This window comes from Anguilla anguilla, chromosome 3 (genome assembly GCF_013347855.1).
Source record: "Anguilla anguilla isolate fAngAng1 chromosome 3, fAngAng1.pri, whole genome shotgun sequence".
NCBI lineage: Eukaryota > Metazoa > Chordata > Actinopteri > Anguilliformes > Anguillidae > Anguilla > Anguilla anguilla.
This window is the reverse complement of record NC_049203.1, coordinates 5,398,701-5,422,195: the sequence shown is the minus strand read 5'-3', so window position 1 is coordinate 5,422,195 and position 23,495 is coordinate 5,398,701. Positions and strand designations below refer to the sequence as shown.

The 23,495-nt window shown below is 39.6% G+C and overlaps 2 protein-coding genes and 1 long non-coding RNA gene across 3 annotated transcripts in view; all 3 read right to left on the bottom strand.

Moving 5' to 3' along the window:
• Positions 1-1,650: 1,650 nt before the first annotated feature.
• LOC118223813 (immunoglobulin kappa light chain-like) lies at positions 1,651-13,007 on the bottom strand. Its single transcript, XM_035410808.1, has 6 exons — positions 12,974-13,007; positions 12,485-12,838; positions 11,723-12,076; positions 3,699-3,806; positions 2,645-2,694; positions 1,651-2,501 (listed from the first exon to the last, which is right to left on the bottom strand). The coding sequence occupies exons 2-6, from the start codon at positions 12,681-12,683 to the stop codon at positions 2,373-2,375; spliced, it is 840 nt and encodes a 279-aa protein (XP_035266699.1). The 5' UTR covers positions 12,684-12,838; positions 12,974-13,007; the 3' UTR covers positions 1,651-2,372.
• A 4,171-nt stretch (positions 13,008-17,178) lies between these two features.
• The window catches only part of LOC118222479 (immunoglobulin superfamily member 3-like), a 125,812-nt gene continuing 119,495 nt past the window's right edge, over positions 17,179-23,495 (bottom strand). Inside the window, exon 12 of the mRNA XM_035408109.1 lies at positions 17,179-18,306. Coding sequence (XP_035264000.1) covers positions 18,178-18,306 — 129 coding nt within the window. The 3' untranslated portion in view covers positions 17,179-18,177. The remainder of the gene's footprint in view (positions 18,307-23,495) is intronic.
• Positions 18,473-19,666, bottom strand: LOC118223825. The gene is made up of 3 exons (XR_004764501.1): positions 19,635-19,666; positions 19,177-19,284; positions 18,473-18,498 (listed from the first exon to the last, which is right to left on the bottom strand). It is a non-coding gene; the product is annotated as an uncharacterized LOC118223825 (long non-coding RNA).

Sequence of the window (23,495 nt, the reverse complement as noted above, 5' to 3'; positions counted from 1 at the left end):
AACTCCCCTCAGACCAGCAAGCAGGTCTCAGAGCGTGATCTCTAGCATGACCTCAAAGAAAAAGGTTATAAACAGGAAACGAAAACAGTACCGGACAATAATTAATACTGCCCTGACCCCCAGTCCTCAATGGAACTTAACTTTCTGGGATACTACTCTCTTTGGTCACACACACACACACACACACACACACAGGCACACACTCTCTCTTCCCCCTCCCCTGTACACTCACATCCTGATAGTCAACACACCGATGATACAAGGGTAGTTTCCTGTGAGTCCATTCTGCTCCACACCTTACTCAGCACATACATTCAATATGAAGAATGCTGCATGTCTTAAATGAGTCAAGAACTTTCATGTCCCGTGTCACCACAGCTGGTCACATGACCATGGAATGTACCATCAGGGCAGGAAAAGGAGGGGAATGATCAGATGTTCTGTGCTCACATCATTTCTGTATTTTTAAATACTGCTTCATGACTTATTGAGTGTATATTTAAATCTTGGGGACAGATTATAAATAAAAGTGCACTGTTTTCTATGCCTCTTTTGTCTGGTCTGTTGTAATGGAAAGGTGGTCTGAGGTGTGAGGCGGGTGAATTTGATTGAAGCGTCAGTGTGGTTTCAGCGTCGAGAGAGGGAGGAGCTGCAGGTCAGGCTTCCTGTGCAGCTCTGGTCTGTGTAGAGCTGAATGTATTAGGCTGTGAGTGGAAAATAACTGGACCTCCCCTGTCACCACAATAGAGCAGTTTGAAACAGACAAACTCATTTTTCTGGTAGTGAAAAAGAGAGCCGTGTGCAAAATCCTTCTGAAGCAATAAGCAGCGCAGTGAACTCAGAGCAGGAAACATATCAGCCGATGGTATTTGTCCATGTGACCTTTAAGGCCTCCATTTTGTGATTTTAGGGTCATTGTTTAATATTATGCTGTCAAAACTAAATACTTTATAGTTGCAAGTCCAGTCTGGGTGAGGACATTACTCTCTCCTTGTTCTCTGAATTATTGGCCCCTGTGAACACCTGACAGGCATCTCAGCAGGAAGAGCATGAACATGTGAGAGTCTGTTCATGCTCTGTCCCTGAGTCATTCTGTCTGAACATGTACCCAGTTGTTCTAAAATGAACAGGACAGCATCAGTAACTGAGAACGCAAGAAAGCTGTCGCTGTGCATACAGGAAGTGCTTCGGTTACTGAAGGTACAGGGAGGGCACTGCTAGCAAGAGGCCTAGCTTTCAGAAAGCATATCCAGCTGTTATGAAGCATGCAGGAGAGTACCTATATTCACAGCGATGTTTTTCTTGGCTAAGCAGTGGCAGACACATATGAGTAGTTGTGCCAGATCTAGCCCTGGTATGGATGTGCAGACATTATCTTTGTATCAGAAATGTATCCCATTTATCAATGCTGATTGTCTGATATATGAATTTATTTGGCAGTCAGTGTGTTCGCCTAATGACTCCAATAGCACTGCCTGTAGACTGTTTGGCTATGCAAACTTACATACAACTGCAATGGACCTGCGGACACAACAGTTACGTGCGCTAGAGGCTTTTTTGGCATAAAGTGCTTTGGACTGATAAAATAAAAGCTCTTTGCCCACAATCACCAGAGATACATTTAGAGAGAAGTTTTAGAGAGACATGCAATTTGATCAGCGGTGGCCAAACTGTTGCACCCCACTGTGTGTGATGAATATTTTATTGAATGGAAACTGGTTGGGACAGCATTTGACCTTTCATAAACAGTTGTGGAAATAACCACACTTTCCCCAGCTGAAACAATGTCTATTAACCCCAAAATGAATGGATCTACTATTTATTCTTATCACTGACTAGCTCTGAATCACAAAAACTGTACATTGCAAAATATTTGGATTCCGTCTAATCAGTGAATCACTGCTGACATTAACAGCCTGACCTTGTTTTGTAGTCCTAATATTTCACTTTCCCATCTCTGTGTGGCATCACATTACTGGCATTTAGCAGGCACTCACGCAATTTTACATGTGCACACCATTTCATTTTATACAGTTATGGCATGACGTAGTTCAGGATAACATCCTTGTTCAATAATACAGGTCAAAGGGCAGTGTGTCACCTGAGAATCGGGACGTGTTCCCTAAGTAGTATACTACACTACTGCCCCAAACCCATTCAACAACCCTGAGGACCATTTATCAGATACTGCCAGAGAGTGCACAATTTTTACTTCGTGTATTTGAAAAACAGAAGAATCTAAGAACAAGCACAGCTGTAGGCAAATCCTATACGTGTAATAAAATTTACAGCCACATAGTATGATGTTCAACAATTCTAGCGAGGGAATATTTTTATTATCCTTGTGACGAAGATGGCATTTACGGAAAGCTTCACTCGCGGTCTCTAAATCTCATATCTGAGTAAACCGTTTCTTTCTCCACTTCCCTCTTGTTCCTCCTCACTTTGGGTTTCTTGGTGGTGAAAGTCAAAGCAGCGTAATTCATTGATTCCTCTTGACTCTAAAAGAAAAAGAAATACACAACACATATGACTACACTTAATTCTGATAATAATGTAACCAGGATATTCTCCACAGAAAAGAAATATTTATTTATATATTCATTTATTTATTTATTTATTATTTTTTAGATAATATTTTTACCTGTTTGCTGGCCAGGCCTTCTTCGCTCACTTGGTTGTTTGATGCAGCTCCTGTGTCAGTAAAAGGAAAATGTAAACTGCTGGTGGTTGTCAAAAACTAATTACTCAATTCATGCACTGGTTTTTAAAGTTAAGAAAGCTCCTCTTCTTTTTGTACTGTACTTCTTTGTCTTATTATTATTATTACTATTACTATTATTGTTACTATTAACAATAATATTCATAACAGTCGTAGCACTTCTGGTAGTAGTATTTCATATAGTCAATTATATTCACCACTGTAGGACCGTAAGTTGCTGCTCCAAGGAGGAGTATATCTGAGGAGTGCATTGATTATATAATCACCAGGGAATCAGGATAGGGTTCAATGGAGATTACATATCACTTAAAAAGTATTTTAATTTGTTTGGATGGCAGTTAATTCTGCTCATTCTGCACTCAATTTTATTGACTTTTGTTTAAGAATATTTTTTCATAATCTTGGGGTCACGCCATAGCTATAATGTCTATAATTTGGTTAGTGCCAACTGGTACCAAAAAAAATGTAAAAATAAAATAAAAAACTGAAATACTTGAACCAATATATAACATTGGAATCACTATCAGAATGTCAAGTGTCATAAATTGAAGAGACGTTTGGCTTGCTTTTACCTGTGATATGTGTACATGATGTGCACATATCTAAAAGTAGTGAGAAGACGGTCATCAGCACCCATGGAGCAACTGTATGGTATATTATTAAACTGATTTTGCTTTAGAGAACTGTACACGGACTGTATGTGAATATTTCTGCATGCTACTTATGAAATAGCCTTTCATGAAGATGACAAAATTGTTGTCACATTTTGAAAGCCAACTACTTTACAGAAAACACTACATATTTTCACAGATTATTTTTATTTTTTTTGACTCTGCGCCCTTTAAAGTACTGTGTATTTTTACGATCTTGCATGTTTCATACTAGTCTGATTTGAATTAACAGAAGATTTATTGAAAAAAAATGTTGTAAATAATAATCATGACATATTCCACACATTAATAACTTTGACTCTTACCTTTGCGTTTCTCACAGCTTTTTCTCATTTTCAGAATGAGGACAATATTTAGGATCACACTCAACGTCAAAGCTCCCGCCAAGCAATAAAGAGGAAGATGTTCATTCCCTGACATTTTAAAAGAAAGATTTAGTAAACACCCTGCTTGAAGAATATGAATAAGAGCATAGAAGGACAACGACAGTGTTACTTGTCTAAAAATCTGCATGAGAATAACAATGAGGCATGAAAAACAATTAACAACTTATATTAACAATATATATATATATATATATGTTAAAAAATAACCCAATAATATCAGATGAAGTATGTTCTACTGGTTACATTGACTTAATAGAACATGATTTAGAAAAAAAATATTTGATAAAAAAATGCATGAACCTTTTAAAAACTGAGACAATGCTTTTATTATGTGATTGATTTTTTTACTTACGCTCAAAGTCCAGCTTGGTCCCGTTCCCAAACAGGATCTCCCCACAGGTGGCCACAGCACAGTAGTAAGTCCAAGCATCAGAGGGGCTGAGGTTCTTCTTGGGGAAGTTGTAAACACAGCTCTGTGTGGGAGACACAGCCCCAGAGCTCCTTTGGCACTCATCACCCCTGGTTCCATGGGTGTAAATGATTCCTGGAGGGGACTCTCCTGAGCCCTGTCTGAACCAGTACACACTGTGTTCTCCTGCACAGGTCTCAGTGTGTACTGTACACTGCAGAGTCACAGAGTCTCCAGAATGCACTGACTCAGACTCGGGCTGTAGTAGTACTGCCCTGCTGTGTGACTCTGACCCTGAGGAATTCAGTTCAATAATTAAAATTATAACAGGATACAAGCTTGGATTCGATCATTATTATAGTATTTCTGTAATTCAAAAGCATATGCAGGGTTTTCTTTTTGTACAAACACTATTTTAAATCTGGTTTTGTCATTTCCAAACTAGCAATTAGCTAAGTAAAGAAGAAAATAAAGAAATAAAGAAAATGTCTATTTATGTTGTTTGTCTCAATGAGTTTACAAAAATAATAATGCAATTTAATCCTGTTTTGCTGAACATACAGTATCTCCAGTAATAGCAAATGTTAATGCACCTCAATTTCTTAATGCTTACACAAAGCATGAGTACACAAAGCAGAGTTTTAGTGACCCTACAAAAAAAGATCTGATTTCTTAAGATTTTTTCAAATTTTAAATCATCTTCAAAATCCTGTACAATAAAAAAGAAGTATAAGACGTGCATTGAAGGTTCATATTTACCCAGGACCATTAATGTAGTTCCTTCTCCAAAGCTGATATTATTGTAGAGCACAATAGCGCAGTAGTATGTGGCTGAATCCGACGGCTCTACTTGTGACACAGTCAGGTTCGAGCTCCCCTTTGCTGCTTTAGCACTGAGGCGCGTACTGTTTATAAAATCATTGAAATCTATAGTATAAGGTTCAGAATTTAATATCATTAACAATTGCTCAGGCTTCTGTCCAAGAGGCTGCTTAAGCCATCTGTACCATTGCCCATCATCTTTAGCATAGAAACATCGGAGAGTCACAGTGCCTCCAAGCTGAGCTGTCACTAGCACATCAGGCTGAACTATGTTCTTCCCAAGCAGACCATCTGGAAATAAAACAGAAAGCACCTTCAACTGACAATGGGAACAATACGGGAAAAACACTGATCTCTGCATAAATGTCTCCATACTGTCTTTGAGCAGACTTGTTTTGACTGTTAAGTTAATAATTATACACTTACAGACTTTGCTGAAAAGCACAAGAACAGCACAGAGTGGCGGCATCACTGTATCTGAACTCTCCTCTTCTGGAGACTCTTCTCTGCCTGAGACCCTGCTTGTCCTCTGCCCTTTAAAACTCAAACTGTACAGATGAGAGGAGGACTTGAGGTAATAATTTCTTGTCATTCACTGAACAGTAGGAGGGCACATGTCAGGGGCAGATTTGATTGGCTGTTTAATGATTTGGGTGCACAAGAGTTGCACAAGCATCTGCTGATAAACACCCTCAGTGCAAAAAAAGAACACTGATGTCATTATTTCCATCCTGCTTAATATAGGTCAAATAATAATAATAATCCAGTTGTTATTTACAGTGCAATAATGTGGAAGTCTTCACAATGTTTTAACTGGCTTACTTTAAGAGTAACTTTAGATTGAAAAAGGCACCTCCATTCGTACTACAGTTTAATATGTCTCTGTCTGTGTGTGCGTGGGTGTATATGTGTGTGGGTGTGTGTGTGCATGTGTGTGTATGTGTGTGTGCGTGAGTGTATATGTGTGTGGGTGTGTGTTTGTGCTCATGTATGTGTGTATGCGTGTGTGTGTGTGTGTGTGTGTGTGTGTGTGTGTGATTGCATGTGTGTTTGTGTGCAGTGTCCATGGTGCTGAATTTCTCTGCTGTCCCATTCCAGGAGTGGGAGTCAGTGCTGCCCGTAGGTGTATTTGGCCGGGATTCTGCATTCGCATGCATTTTTGATATTTTTCAACTTCTATCATCTGCAAACATTAAAAAAGTGGTCAAAAACAACAACAACAAAAAAGATCTGTTGTCTTTCCTATGAGAGCCTCCCAAAAGTTTAGAATGGCTAATTATGCTAATGAGTTAAGAACATTGGGCAGCTCACTGGAATGTTCATACTGTGATGTCACACCTGATCTTACATTGTGATTTTGCACTGCTCTGTAACCAGCGTGATTTCTCTTTAAGTATGTTATTCTATGATTTGTAATTGCACAACTCATAATTCATAACTGATACATTTTCTCATAATAGAATAAGCAATGTACCAGCAATAACTTACATACCATAGATTGTCCATATCCAGGGTATCAATGTCAGAGGCCTGAGGTTCTGTTACTGGATGACATCACAATGGCCTCATTAAGGGGACTTCCTCTGTTATCTCTCCTGGCCTTGTCTCAATGAAGGGCCAGTTCAATGTACCTAGTTGCATTTAAAATTAGAATATGTAAGTTTTTAAATAAATAAATGAAATAAATACATACATTTATAAAAATCATAAATTAAGCTCTCAAAATCCATGACTGCATGAACAGCAATTAAACTTTTTCGAACTAGGCTCCTTTAAACTTCTTGCATAACTACAATCAGCACTTTTGTTTAAAAATCTTAGCTGTGCAGGTTGTGGTGCCCGGAAGGGTGATGATGTGCTGTCCCTCCAGCACCCAGGTATCCAAGCAACCTGGGAGAGCTGCAGGACCATGGACAGCACAGGCCCATCTCACAGGCAGGGGTATTGGGCTCCCAATTCATGTCCTGAATGAAATCACAATGTTTACAATTGTGACATTTTTAAACACCCTACTGTACGATCATGGAGGTTTGGGTATTTTGAAAGTAGGCAATGTGGTTCAATAAAGACCACGATTACAAAGCTTTCAAACTGTTTGTTAAAGATTTGACAGCCATTTGAGCTGAGTTCTCGAAGTGTATTATTCTTCAAAAAGAAATGGTGTGTAATCACTGATTATCTCAAAAGAGCACATGTAGTTCTGACCCCACTGAAATGAGAGAGAGAGATGCCTGGTAACATATGAAAGGGGTGCATGCAGAGGGCTAAGGAAAGGCAATGCATGTTTTTGACTTTATTTTGCTTGTTCACCATTTGATTGCTACCCCCAGCAAGGCATCACAAGAGCTGTAAGGGTAAAGGAATTATTACGAAGAGTTTTTGGAAACTAATCTAGGATTAAATCAAAATGTTTACATTTGGAGAATGTTTAAACTCCTATTATACCAACATGTCAAAGGGTGGTTTGGGCTCAGTGAAAGGTAATAAAATGGCCAACAAAAGGCCATGATTAGTAATCCTCAAACTACTTGCAACAGATTTGTGGCAGCTCTCTGATCTAAGAAAAATGTATTCTTCATAAATACACTGCATTTAATAACTGATTATCTCAAGAGAGCACAAATAGTTCTGCTCTTTCTGAAGTACCACAGGAAATCAGAGAGAAAGAGAGAATGAGAGAGAGAGAGAGAGTGAGAGAGAGTCAGGCAGACAGAGAGGGAGGTGCCAGGTTTGAAAGGGGTGCATGCAGAGGAAACCACAAAGGCAGAGCAGAGAGGTTTTGTTTTCAGTCAGTGGCCTGAGAGTCAGACTGAGCCACAGAAAGAGCTGCGCCTCCAGCATTGTGCAAAAACCCCCCTCAGACCAGCAAGCAGGTCTCAGAGCGTGATCTCTAGCATGATCTCAAAGGAAAAAGGTTATGAACAGGAAACAACCAGTTCCAGACAATAATTAATACTGCCCTGACCCCCGTGTACCCAATGGAACTTAACTTTCTGGGATTCTGCTCTTTTTGGTCACACACACACACACATACACACAGGCACGCACTCTCTCTTCCCCCTCCCCAGTACACTCACATCCTGATATGCAAAGCCTCTGTGTGGTTTCAGCGCTGAGAGAGGGAGGAGCTGCAGGTCAGTCTTCCTCTGCATCTCTGGTCTGTGTAGAGCTGAATGTATAAGGCTGTGAGTGGAAAATAACTGTATCTCTCCTGTCACCACCACAGAGCAGTCTGAAACAGACAAACTCATTTTACTGGTAGTGAAAAAGAGAGCCGTGTGCAAAAGCCTTCAGAAACAATAAGCAGTGCAGTGACCTCAGAGCAGGAAGCATATCAGCCAAAGTCTCTCTCCATGTGACATTGAGTGCCTGCATTTTATTATTTTACCCTTAAACAAGAGTTTCTGTCCCAAGAGCATTCTGACAGCCATAAAAATGTATGTATTTTATGGAAATGTTCTGAGAGTTCATCTCTTAAGATACACAAGCAGAATAACTGTGACCCTACCATCCCTACCGCCATACTACCTGTGGTGTTCGGTTTTTTGACTTTTTGACAAATTACATTTTAATGTGAATCGTGGTCACAAAACACAGGCATCTCTGTGAAATGCAAAAGAATGGGTCCAGTGTGATTAATGCTACACAGCATCTGAGTACATGTTCACCGCTCTACCTCAGAGAACGGGTGCATTCCCAGCACCTGACACCAGGGGGCGGGTGAGAGCATGAACATCAAGCCACAAAACTTCCATTCTTGAGGGATCTGGAATCAGAGCTTCATAGAATTCCACAACAAATGCAGTTCATTGCTTGTGTGGCTGTACTGTACATACCATATATAGATCTGTTTGGCTTATGCTCACTGGATTCAACACCAGTAATTGTGCTGTTGTTTTGTTTGTTGTTTATTATTTTAATGATTATTAAATTATGTGAATGGCTTCATAATTGCCTGTTTTGTAGACATACCTGTCAGGATCAAAACTTCATGGTACCATGAGACTGACTGAGGTGTCATTCTAATATGAGAACAGTCTTCCCAATTTCCAGCGAAGTGCTCTGCTTATAAACCACTGGCCTATTACAGGGGTGGCCATCCCTGGTCCTGGGGAGCCGCAGGGTCTGCGGGTTTTTGTATTTAACCTTAAATACAACAACCACTTAGACAAAATAAACCAGATGAGATGAGTAACCTGTGTAATCAACTGCTTTAATTGATCAATTAAGTGCAGAGTAAAAACAACAGCCAGCAGACCCTACAGCCTGCAGCCTTGGCCTATTACATCTGTTGACAAATGAAATCATGACCTTGTGTGGGGCAGGGCTCCAAATGTAGGAAGTGATTGACACTAATTCAGTCACAGGCCTCTAACTTTATGCTTGATGAATGCTGTTCAAACTCTCATTAGATAATACCTTTTTTTGTTGCCATTTTTCTCCCATTTTCTCCTCAAATTAGTTGTTATACTAATTCCCCGTGTGAATCACGGTCCTGGTCGATGCGCTATCCTTCTGTTTGGTCTGGGGAGGGTGTAGACTACCACATGCCTCCTCCGATACATGTGGAGTCGCCAGCCGCTTCTTTTCACCTGACAGCGAGGAGTTTCACTGGGAGAGAGTAACACGTGCGGAGGTTCACACTATCTCCCCCAGATCCCCTCCCTGCTGAACAGGCGCCCTGACCAACCAGTAGAAGTCACTAATGCAACGATCAGGACTCATTCCCTCACCAGCTTCCCACCCACGAACACTGCCAGCTGTGTTTGTAGGAACGTCTGATCAAGCCGGAAGTACCGCTGCCGGGGAGAATACCTTTTTACCACTGAATAATTATAAAACGTTCATCGCATTATTAGACTTAAATAATTTTGTCAAATTGACAGGAATAAGGTGGAAAAAGTATGAGGATGATGATCATGAGGGTGAGGCGGTGATGATGTTAACAATGATGATGACGACGACGATGATGATGATGATGGTAGCACTATGGAAGATAATCCTGACTAGAAAAGTAATCTTTATATTTGTGTATCTATGTAAGAGTGGGAGGGGCGGGGCTACATTACTCCCTGACACAGGTTCCTTCTTTCTCTAGAAGCTTCTTGGAGCTCTTTAGAACTGGACACAGCCCTGGCCTGTTTGCAAGGCAGTCCACTTTCAAACATGCTATAGACCCACATGAGCCAAAGAGAAAAGTGTGTCACAATCACAATAGGCTTGTTGTTTTTTTTCTTGTACGCATTAAACCTGCCATTGGAGGCCTGAATCTTCAGTACAAAATTTAAAATCTTCCAAAATTAATGAGAACTATGAAGCTAAAGCAGCTTTAATTAGCTCCAAGCAACTAGTGTTAGCATTCCAAATATTACAGCATGTCCTAACTTTGAGTTGAGGCTCGACAAAAAGCAACTTGAAAACTGATCAGACATTTAACGCAGGGACCTTTCCATGTACAATGTGATGCATACAAGAAAGTTTGCAGATTTAAAAAACTAATAATAAAATCCTAAAATAGTGTGGAACTGACAGATTATTCTGTTTGGCACAAATGTATCTATGCCACCTGGTCACAATACTGGGCAGAACAGACAGACCTCAGGTAACCAGGTAACCTCTATGCATTTAACATTAACTCTTAGAGGAAATGAATAAATGTCAATAAGATACAGTTTGCATGAATATGTGATAGGAGGTTAAATAATGAGTTTTTGCTGTCACTGGTCAGCACAAGTATTTTCCAATACAGAAAATATTGGCTGCACCACATTACGATACATTTCTGTTGTAAAAACAGGAATGGCGATAACAGTCCTAAGATTCCGTTACTGTGTCTCACCTGTATGTCTGAAGCTACTGTTTGCAAGCCATTAGCTCTCAGTACCAAAGTTCGGTTCATGAACTTTCTGTACTGCAATATATTTTCATTTGTATCTTCAACTTATCTTAATGTATGCATATGATGTGAATTCACATGTTTTTTCCAAAGTGCGTGTTTTCTCTAAGAATGCATTTGATTCCTCAAACAGCCCAAAATAAGACATCTTCACGAAGAGCCAGCAGCTACCGTAGACTGAAAGAAATGCTTGTATTTAAGGTGTCTGACTAAAGTTGACAAAATCCTTTCCGCTATATCTGTCTGTGTTCAAAAAGTTCAGAGTACTGGATCAGGAACATAATCATGACCATGCATTTCAAATGGCTGGAATTGAGTTTAATTGCATTACGTTGTTTGAGTAACATCAGCTGTCCCTGGCTGTTCTGCCAAAATTATCAGAACAGCACATTCGGATTAATACACCTGGTTAATTTGTGAACAGGTATTGTTCTCTGGAAAAAAAAATCTGAATAACAAGAGAAAGGAGAAAGAGAATACTCAGAAGGAGATATTAATGTGAACATGCCATACAGGCTGATTTAATGATATGAATCCCATATTAGCATTATTATTTATGCCTTTTTGCAATAGATGAGGACAAATATGGGCAACATGCAACAGAGAACTCCAGTCCGTATGATCGAGAGCCAGACAAGCGTGGACAATTCACCACCTGAAATATAAATATTTGTTTAGGATTTTGTAAATTAAATTGAGATGTTGCTACAATCAACATTATGTTAAAATCTAAATATTTTCCTTATTAATTAAATAACATATGTGAATCAATATTAACTGTACGATTAAATCATACATACATTTAAATGAGCTTACCCTCAAAGTCCAGCTTGGTCCCGTTCCCAAACAGGATCTCCCCACAGGTGGCCACAGCACAGTAGTAAGTCCCAGCATCAGAGGGGCTGAGGTTCCTCTTGGGGAAGTTGTAGACACAGCTCTGTGTGGGAGACACAGCCCCAGAGCTCCTCTGGCACTCATCACTCCTGGTTCCATGGGTGTAAATGATTCCTGGAGGGGACTCTCCTGAGCCCTGTCTGAACCAGTACACACTGTGTTCTCCTGCACAGGTCTCAGTGCGTACTGTACACTGCAGAGTTACAGAGTCTCCAGAATGCACTGACTCAGACTCGGGCTGCTGCAGTACTACTGTCCTGCCGTGTGACTCTGACCCTGAAGAATTCAGTTCAATAATTAAAATTATAACAGGATACATGCTTGGATTCAATCATAATTTTAGTATTTCTGTAATTCAAAAACATATGCAGGGTTTTCTTTTTGTACAAACACTATTTTAAATCTGGTTTTGTCATTTCCAAACTAGCAATTAGCTTAGTAAAGAAAAAAATAAAAAAATAAAGAAAATGTCTAATTATGTATTTTGTCTCAATCAGTTTGGAAAATGTTAATGCACCTCAATTTCTTAATGCTTACCCAAAGCATGAGTACACAAAGCAGAGCTTTAGTGACCCTACAAAAGAAAGATCTGATTTCTTAATATTGTTTCAAATTTTAAATCATCTTCAAAATCCTGTATAAGAAAAAAGAAGTATACGACGTGGACTGAAGGTTCAAATTTACCCAGGACCATTAATGTAGTTCCTTCTCCAAAGGTGGTATCATTGAAGAGCACCATAGCGCAGTAGTATGTGGCTGAATCCGACAGCTCTACTTGTGACACAGTGAGTTTCGAGCTCCCCTTTGTTGCTTTAGCACTGAGGCGCGTACTGTTTATAAAATCATTGAAATCTATAGTATAAGGTTCAGAATTTTTTATCATTAACAAATGCTCAGGCTTCTGTCCAAGAGGCTGCTTAAGCCATCTGTACCATTGCACATCATCTTTAGCATAGAAACATGGGAAAGTCACAGTGTCTCCAAGCTGAGCTGTCACCAGCACATCAGGCTCAACTATGTTCTTCCCAAGCAGACCATCTGGAAATAAAACAGAAAGCACCTTCAACTGACAATCAGGACAATACGGGAAAAACACTGATCTCTGTATAAATGTCTCCATACTGTCTTTGAGCAGACTTGTTTTGACTGTTAAGTTAATAATTATACACTTACAGACTTTGCTGAAAAGCACAAGAACAGCACAGAGTGGCGGCATCACTGTATCTGAACTCTCCTCTTCTGGAGACTCTTCTCTGCCTGAGACCCTGCTTGTCCTCTGCGCTGTAAAACTCAAACTGTACAGATAAGAGGAGGACTTGAGGTAATAATTCCTTGTCATTCACTGAACAGTAGGAGGGCACATGTCAGGGGCAGATTTGATTGGCTGTTTAATGATTTGGGTGCACAAGAGCTGCACAAGCATCTGCTGATAAACACCCTCAGTGCAAAAAAAGAACACTGATGTCATTATTTCCATCCTGCTTAATATAGGTCAAATAATAATAATAATCCAGTTGTTATTTACATTGCAATAATGTGGAAGTCTTCACAATGTTTTAACTGGCTTACTTTAAGAGTAACTTTAGATTGAAAAAGGCACCTCAATTCGTACTACAGTTTAATAATGTCTCTGTGTGTGTGTGAATGAGTTTATGTGTGTGTGCGTGGGTGTATATGTGTGTGGGTGTGTGTGTGTGCTCATGTATGTGTGTGTGCGTCTCTGTGTGTGTATGCGTGTGTGTGTGTGTGTGTGTGTGTGTGAGTGAGTGTGGAGTGTGTGTGTGTGTGAGTGTGTGTGTGTGTGTGCGTGTGTGAATGTGTGTGTGTGTGTGTGTTTATGTGCAGTGTCCATGGTGCTGAATTTCTCTGCTGTCCCATTCCAGGAGTAGGAGGCAGTGCTGCCCGTAGGTGGATTGGGCCGGGATTCTGCATTCACATGCATTTTTGATATTTTTCGGCTTCTATCATCTGCAAACATGAAAAAAGTGGTCAAAAACAACAACAAAAAAAGATCTGTTGTCTTTGCTATGAGAGCCTCCCAAAAGTTTAGAATGGCTAATTATGCTAATGAGTTCAGAACATTGGGCAGCTCACTGGAATGTTCATATTGTGATGTCACACCTGATCTTACATTGTGATTTTGCACTGCACCGAAACCAGCTTGAGTTGTCTTTAAATATGTTATTCTGTGATTTGTAATTGCACAACTCATAATTCATAACTGAAACATTTTCTCATAATAGAATAAGCAATGTACCAGCAATAACTTACATACCGTAGATTGTCCATATCCAGGGTATCAATGTCAGAGGCCTGAGGTTCTGTCACTGGATGACATCACAATGGCCTCATTAAGGGGACTTCCTCTGTTATCTCTCCTGGCCTTGTCTCAATGAAGCGCCAGTTCAATGCACCTAGTGTCATATATACGTTTTTAAATAAATAAATGAAATAAATTTTAAAAAACATAAAAATCATAAATTAAGCTCTCCAAATACATGACTACATGAACAGCAAAAAAACTTTTTCAAAATTGGTTTCTTTAAACTTCTTGCATAACTGCAATCAGGAATTTCATTTAAAAATCTAAGCTGTGCAAATTGTGATGCCAGGAAGGGTGATGGTGATCTGTCCCTCCAGCACCCTGTTATTCCAGAAACCTGGGAGAGCTGCAGGACCATGGACAGTACTGGCCCTTCTCACAGGCAGGGGGGGCAGGTGTGGCTCATTGTAATTAGGCCAGCTGCTCCCCATTGCCTAATCACTGGGCCTTATAAAAGGGCCTTGCTCAAAGGTGTAAGGAATCCTTTTTCTGAATGGTTGTTGTGTTTGTGCGTTAGTTTGTTGTGGACTTTTGGCCTCTGGATTATTTTTCATGACAGTTTCCTCGTTCAGTTTTTTTATTTTTTTATTTTTATTGTTGTTTTATATTTATTTTGTTGTTGTTGTTTTTCAGTTCCTGGACGAATGAAAGTAAGTAAATTTTTTTTTTTTTTTTTTGGCTTTTCATCAAGTGCTACAGTGGCCACCCCAGCACTGCATCACAAAGTCTATTAGCGTAAAAGAAGCATTAAGAAGAGTATTGGGCTACCAATTCATGTCCTGAATGAAATCAAAATGTTTACAATTGTGACGTTTAAACATTCTACTGTACAAACATGGTGGTTTGAGTTTGGTGAAAGTTAGAAAAATGGGCAACGAAAGACCATGATTAGAAAGCTTTCAAACCGTTTGTTAAAGATTTCTGAAAGCCATTTGAACTGAGTTCTCAAAATGTATTCTTCAAAAAGAAATGGTGTGTAATCACTGATTATCTCAAGAGAGCACATGTAGTTCTTACCCCACTGAAATGAAAGAGAGAGAGATGCCTGGTAACGTATGAATGGGGTGCATGCAGAGGCCCAGGTCCAGGAAAGGCAATGCATGTTTTTGACTTTATTTTGCTTGTTCACCATTTGATTGCCACCCCCAACAAGGCATCACAAGGGTTGTAAGGGTAAAAGAATCATTAAGAAGAGTCTTTAGAAACTAATCCAGGATTAAATCAAAATGTTTACATTTGGAGAATGTTTAAACTCCTATTATACCAACATGTCAAAGGGTGGTTTGGGCTCAGTGAACGGTAATATAATGGCCAACAAAAGGCCATGATTAGTAATCCTCAAACTATTTGCAACAGTTGTGTGGCAGCTCTCTGATCTAAGAAATGTGTTATAGTCTGCATGTAATCACTGATTATGAAGAATATCTCAAGAGCGCACACACATAGTTCTGCTCTTTCTGAAGTACCACAGGAAATCAGAGAGAGAGAGAGAGAGAGTCAGGCAGACAGAGAGGGAGGTGCCAGGTTTGAAAGGGGTGCATGCAGAGGAAACCACAAAGGCAGAGCAGAGAGGTTTTGTTTGTCAGTGGCCAGAGAGTCAGACCAAAACACAGAGAGCTGCACCTCCAGCATTGTGCAAAAACTCCCCTCAGACCAGCAAGCAGGTCTCAGAGCGTGATCTCCAGCATGATCTCAAAGGAAAAAGGTTATAAACAGGAAATAAAACCAGTTCCGGACAATAATTAATACTGCCCTGACCCCCAGTACCCAATGGAGTTTAACTTGCTGGGATACTACTTTCTTTGGTCACACACACACACACACACACAGGCACACACACACTCTCTTCTCCCTCACCTATACACTCACATCCTGATATGCAACCCCCCCCCCCCCCCCCGATACAATGATAGTTTCTTTTGAGCCCATTCTGCTCCACACCTTTCTCAGCGCCTACATTCATTATGAAGAATGCTGAATGTCCTGAATGAGTCAAGAAAACTGTCATGTCCCGTGTCACCACAGCTTGTCACATGACCATGGAATGTACCATCAGGGCAGGAAAAGGAGGGGAATGATCAAGATGTTCACATCATTTCTGTATTTTTAAATGATGTTTTATGACTTATTGAGTGTATATTTAAATCTTGGGGACAGATTATAAATAAAAGTGCACTGTTTTCTAGGCCACTCTTGTCTGGTCTGTTGTAATGGAAAGGTGGTCTGAGGTGTGAGGTGAATAAATTTGATCGGAGCGTCAGTGTGGTTTCAGCGCTGAGAGAGGGAGGAGCTGCAGGTCAGTCTTCCTGTGCAGCTCTGGTCTGTGTATAGCTGAATGTATAAGGCTTTGAGTGGAAAATAACTGGACCTCCCCTGTCACCACAACAGAGAAGACTGAAACAGACAAACTCATTTTTCTGGTATTGAAAAAGAGAGCCGTGTGCAAAAGCTTTCAGAAACAATAAGCAGTGCAGTGACCTCAGAGCAGGAAGCATATCAGGCAAAGGTATCTGTCCATGTGACTTTTAAGGCCTCCCTTTTGTTATTTTAGGGTCATTGTTTAATATTATGCTGTCAAAACTAAATACTTTATAGTTGCAAGTCCAGTCTGGGTAAGGACATTACTCTCTCCTTGTTCTCTAGATCATCGGCCCCTGTGAACACCTGACAGGCATCTCAGCAGGAAATGCAAGTGAGAGCCTGTTCATGCTCTGTCCCTGTACACAGGAAGGAGTGGTCTCAAACGTACAGCACCGGATCAGTTACTGAGAACGCAAGCTGTCGCTGTGCATACAGGAAGTGCTTTGGTTACTGAAGGTACAGGGAGGGCACTGCTAGCAAGAGGCCTAGCCTTCAGAAAGCATATCCAGCTGTTATAAAGCATGCAGGAGAGTACCTATATTCACAGTGATGTTTCTCCTGGCTAAGCAGTGGCAGACACATATGAGTAGTTGTGACAGATACAGCCGTGGTATGGATGCACAGACATATCTCTACATGCCATCTCCATGTGGAGAAAATCCCTAAAAAACTTTAAATGACAGTATTCAGCCACTTTTTATCAGAAATGTATCCAATTTATTGATGCTGATTGTCTGATATATGAATTTATTTGGCAGCCAGTGTTCGTCTAATGACTCCAATAGCACTGCCTGTAGACTGTTTGGGTATGCAAAGCAAAACTTACATACCACTGCAACGGACCTGCGGACACAACAGTTACATGCGAGGCTTTTTTGGCACAAAGTGCTTTGGACAGAAAAAATAAAAGCTCTTTGCCCACAATCACCAGAGATACATTTAGAGAGAAGTTTTAGAGAGGCATGCAATTTGACCAGCGGTGGCCAAACTGTCGTACGCCACTGTGTGTGATGAATATTTTATTGTATGAAAAGTGGTTGGGACAGCATCTGACCTTTCATAAACAGTTGGGGAAATAACCACACGTTCCCCAGCTGAAACTATGTCTATTAACCCCAAAACGAATGGATCTACTATTTATTCTTATCACTGACTAGCTCTGAATCACAAAAACTGTACACGGCAAAACATTTTGATTCCGTCTAATCAGTGAATCACTGCTGACACATTAACAGTCTGACCTTGTTTTGTAGTCCTAATATTTCACTCTCCCATCTCTGTGTGACATCACATTACTGGCATTTAGCAGGCACTCGTGCAATTTTACATGTGCACACAGTTTCATTTTATACAGTTATAGCCTGAAGTCATTCAGAATAACATCCTTGCTCAATAATACAGGCCAAAGGGCAGTGTGTCACCTGAGAATTGGGTCCTGTTCCCTAAGCAGTACACTACACTACTGCCCCAAACCCATTCAACAACACTGAGGACTATTTATCAGATACTGCCAGAGAGTGCACAATTTTTACTTTGTGTATTTGAAAAACAGAGGAATCAAAAAACAAGCACAGCTGCAGGCAAATGCTGTACGTGTAAAAAAATTTACAGCCACATAGTATGATGTTCACCAATTCTAGCAAGGGAATATTTTGATCATTCTTGTGATGAAGATGAATTTTTATGGAAAGCTTCACTCGCGGTCTCTAAATCTCATATCTGAGTAAACCGTTTCTTTCTCCACTTCCCTCTTGTTCCTCCTCACTTTGGGTTTCTTGGTGGTGAAAGTCAAAGCAGCGTAATTCATTGCTTCCTCTTGACTCTAAAAGAATAAGAAATACACACCACATATGACTACACTTCATACTAATAATACTACACTGATAATAATGTAACCAGGATATTCTCCACAGAAAAAAAACTTTTTATTTATTTATTTATTATTTTTTAGATAATAGTTTTACCTGTTTGCTGGCCAGGCCTTCTCCGCTCACTTGGTTGTTTGATGCAGCTCCTGTGTCAGTAAAAGGAAAATGTAAACTGCCGGTGGTAGTCAAAAACTAATTACTCAATTCATGCACTGGTTTTTAAAGTTAACAAAGCTCCTCTTCTTTTTGTACTGCACTTCTTCTTTTTCTTCTTATTATTAATATTACTATTATTATTATTGTCACTATTTACAATAATATTCATAGCAGTCGTAGCACTTCTGGTAGTAGTATTTCATATAGTCAATTATATTCACCACTGTAGGACCGTAAGTTGCTGCTCCAAGGAGGAGTATATCTGAGGAGTGCATTGATTATATAATAATGTACATAATGTGCACATATCTAATAGTAGTGAGAAGACGGTCATCAGTACCCATGAAGCAAATTTATGTTATATTATTAAACTAATTTTGCTTTAGAGAACTGTACAGGGACAGTATGAGAATATTTCTGCATGCTACTTATGAAATGGCCTTACATGAAGATGACAAAATTGTTGTCAGATTTAGGGTTTACACTTTACATATTTTCACAGATTACTTTATTTTGTTTAGACTCTGCACCATTTAAGGTACTGAGTATTTTTACAATCTTGCATGTTTCATACTAGTCTGATTTGAATTAACACAAGATTTATTGAAAAAAAATGTTGTAAATAATAATCATGACATATACCACACATTGATAACTTTGTCTCTTACCTTTGCATTTCTCACAGCTTTTTCTCATTTTCAGAATGAGGACAATATTTAGGATCACACTCAACGTCAAAGCTCCCGCCAAGCAGTAGAGAAGAAGACGTTCATTCCCTGACATATTAAAAGAAAGATTTAGTAAACACCCTGCATGAAAAATATTAATAAGAGCATAGAAAGACAATGACAGTGTTAATTGTCTAAAAACTAATATGCATGAGAATAACAATGAGGGATGGAAAACAATTAACAACTTACATATAAAATAAATATATATGTATATAAAAATTAATGAGCATATCTTAAACAATAACCCAATAATATCAGATGAAGTATGTTCTACAGGTTACAATGACTTAATACAACATGATTTAGAAAAAAAAACATGATAAAAAAAAATGCATGAACCTTAAACTTAAAAACTGAGACAATGCATTTTTTATGTGATTGATTTATTGGCTTACCCTCAAAGTCCAGCTTGGTCCCGTTCCCAAACAGGATCTCCCCACAGGTGGCCACAGCACAGTAGTAAGTCCCAGCATCAGAGGGGCTGAGGTTCCTCTTGGGGAAGTTGTAGACACAGCTCTGTGTGGGAGACACAGCCCCAGAGCTCCTCTGGCACTCATCACTCCTGGTTCCATGGGTGTAAATGATTCCTGGAGGGGACTCTCCTGAGCCCTGTCTGAACCAGTACACGCTGTGTTCTCCTGCACAGGTCTCAGTGCGTACTGTACACTGCAGAGTTACAGAGTCTCCAGAATGCACTGACTCAGACTCGGGCTGCTGCAGTACTACTGTCCTGCCGTGTGACTCTGACCCTGAAGAATTCAGTTCAATAATTAAAATTATAACAGGATACATGCTTGGATTCAATCATAATTTTAGTATTTCTGTAATTCAAAAACATATGCAGGGTTTTCTTTTTGTACAAACACTATTTTAAATCTGGTTTTGTCATTTCCAAACTAGCAATTAGCTTAGTAAAGAAAAAAATAAAGAAAATGTCTAATTATGTATTTTGTCTCAATCAGTTTGGAAAATGTTAATGCACCTCCATTTCTTAATGCTTACCCAAAGCATGAGTACACAAAGCAGAGCTTTAGTAACCCTACAAAAGAAAGATCTGATTTCTTAATATTTTTTCAAATTTTAAATCATCTTCAAAATCCTGTATAAGAAAAAAGAAGTATACGACGTGGACTGAAGGTTCAAATTTACCCAGGACCATTAATGTAGTTCCTTCTCCAAAGGTGGTATCATTGAAGAGCACCATAGCGCAGTAGTATGTGGCTGAATCCGACAGCTCTACTTGTGACACAGTCAGGTTCGAGCTCCCCTTTGTTGCTTTAGCACTGAGGCGCGTACTGTTTATAAAATCATTGAAATCTATAGTAGAAGGTTCAGAATTTTTTATCATTAACAAATGCTCAGGCTTCTGTCCAAGAGGCTGCTTAAGCCATCTGTACCATTGCACATCATCTTTAGCATAGAAACATGGGAAAGTCACAGTGTCTCCAAGCTGAGCTGTCACCAGCACATCAGGCTCAACTATGTTCTTCCCAAGCAGACCATCTGGAAAAAAAACAGAAAGCACCTTCAACTGACAATCAGGACAATACGGGAAAAACACTGATCTCTATATAAATGTCTCCATACTGTCTTTGAGCAGACTTGTTTTGACTGTTAAGTTAATAATTATACACTTACAGACTTTGCTGAAAAGCACAAGAACAGCACAGAGTGGCGGCATCACTGTATCTGAACTCTCCTCTTCTGGAGACTCTTCTCTGCCTGAGACCCTGCTTGTCCTCTGCGCTGTAAAACTCAAACTGTACAGATAAGAGGAGGACTTGAGGTAATAATTCCTTGTCATTCACTGAACAGTAGGAGGGCACATGTCAGGGGCAGATTTGATTGGCTGTTTAATGATTTGGGTGCACAAGAGCTGCACAAGCATCTGCTGATAAACACCCTCAGTGCAAAAAAAGAACACTGATGTCATTATTTCCATCCTGCTTAATATAGGTCAAATAATAATAATAATCCAGTTGTTATTTACATTGCAATAATGTGGAAGTCTTCACAATGTTTTAACTGGCTTACTTTAAGAGTAACTTTAGATTGAAAAAGGCACCTCAATTCGTACTACAGTTTAATAATGTCTCTGTGTGTGTGTGAATGAGTTTATGTGTGTGTGCGTGGGTGTATATGTGTGTGGGTGTGTGTGTGTGCTCATGTATGTGTGTGTGCGTCTCTGTGTGTGTATGCCTGTGTGTGTGAGTGAGTGAGTGTGGAGTGTGTGTGTGTGTGTGTGAGTGTGTGTGTGTGTGTGCGTGTGTGAGTGTGTGTGTGTGTGTGCGTGTGTGAATGTGTGTGTGTGTGTGTGTTTATGTGCAGTGTCCATGGTGCTGAATTTCTCTGCTGTCCCATTCCAGGAGTAGGAGGCAGTGCTGCCCGTAGGTGGATTGGGCCGGGATTCTGCATTCACATGCATTTTTGATATTTTTCGGCTTCTATCATCTGCAAACATGAAAAAAGTGGTGAAAAACAACAACAAAAAAAAGATCTGTTGTCTTTGCTATGAGAGCATCTCAAAAGTTTAGAATGGCTAATTATGCTAATGAGTTCAGAACATTGGGCAGCTCACTGGAATGTTCATACTGTGATGTCACACCTGATCTTACATTGTGATTTTGCACTGCACCGAAACCAGCGTGAGTTGTCTTTTAATATGTTATTCTGTGATTTGTAATTGCACAACTCATAATTCATAACTGAAACATTTTCTCATAATAGAATAAGCAATGTACCAGCAATAACTTACATACCGTAGATTGTCCATATCCAGGGTATCAATGTCAGAGGCCTGAGGTTCTGTCACTGGATGACATCACAATGGCCTCATTAAGGGGACTTCCTCTGTTATCTCTCCTGGCCTTGTCTCAATGAAGCGCCAGTTCAATGCACCTAGTGGCATTTAAACTTAGAATATAGACGTTTTTAAATAAATAAATGAAATAAATTTTAAAAAAACATAAAAATCATAAATTAAGCTCTCCAAATACATGACTACATGAACAGCAAAAAAACTTTTTCAAAATTGGTTTCTTTAAACTTCTTGCATAACTGCAATCAGGAATTTAATTTAAAAATCTAAGCTGTGCAAATTGTGATGCCAGGAAGGGTGATGGTGAGCTGTCCCTCCAGCACCCTGTTATTCCAGAAACCTGGGAGAGCTGCAGGACCATGGACAGTACTGGCCCATCTCACAGACGGGGGGGGCAGGTGTGGCTCATTGTAATTAGGCCAGCTGCTCCCCATTGCCTAATCACTGGGCCTTATAAAAGGGCCTTGCTCAAAGGTAAGGAATCCTTTTTCTGAATGGTTGTTGTGTTTGTGCGTTAGTTTGTTGTGGACTTTTGGCCTCTGGATTATTTTTCATGACAGTTTCCTCGTTCAGTTTTTTTATTTTTTTATTTTTATTGTTGTTTTATATTTATTTTGTTGTTGTTTTTCAGTTCCTGGACGAATGAAAGTAAGTAAATTTTTTTTTTTTTTTTGGCTTTTCATCAAGTGCTACAGTGGCCACCCCAGCACTGCATCACAAAGTCTATTAGCGTAAAAGAAGCCTTAAGAGTATTGGGCTACCAATTCATGTCCTGAATGAAATCAAAATGTTTATAATTGTGACATGTTTAAACATCCTACTGTACAAACATGGTGGTTTGAGTTTGGTGAAAATTAGAAAAATGGGCAACGAAAGACCATGATTAGAAAGCTTTCAAACCGTTTATGAAAGATTTCTGACAGCCATTTGAACTGAGTTCTCAAAATGTATTCATCAAAAAGAAATGGTGTGTAATCACTGATTATCTCAAGAGAGCACATGTAGTTCTTACCCCACTGAAATGAAAGAGAGAGAGATGCCTGGTAACATATGAAAGGGGTGCATGCAGAGGGCTAAGAAAAGGCAATGCATGTTTTTGACTTTATTTTGCTTGTTCACCATGTGATTGCCACCCCCAACAATGCATCACAAGGGTTGTAAGGGTAAAGGAATCATGAAGAAGAGTCTTTGGAAACTAATCTGGGATGAAATCGAAATGTTTACATTTGGAGAATGTTTAAACTCCTATTATACCAACATGACAGGGTGGTTTGAGCTCAGTGAAAGGTAATAAAATGGCCAACAAAGGGCCATTATTAGTAATCCTCAAACTACTTGCAACAGATGTGTGGCAGCTCTTTGATCTAAGAAAAATGTGTTATTCTTCATAAATACTCTGCATGTAATCACTGATTATCTCAAGAGAGCACACATAGTT

Coding starts and splice junctions, on each gene's coding strand:
- LOC118223813 (XM_035410808.1), bottom strand. CDS start 12,683: ATGATAAAAAATTCTGAACCTTATACTATAGATTTCAATGATTTTATA. Junction 2,695..3,698: donor AAGCTGTGAGAAACGCAAAG/GTAAGAGTCAAA, acceptor TTACTGACACAG/GAGCTGCATCAAACAACCAA. Junction 2,502..2,644: donor AAGGCCTGGCCAGCAAACAG/GTAAAAATATTA, acceptor TTTTTCTTTTAG/AGTCAAGAGGAATCAATGAA.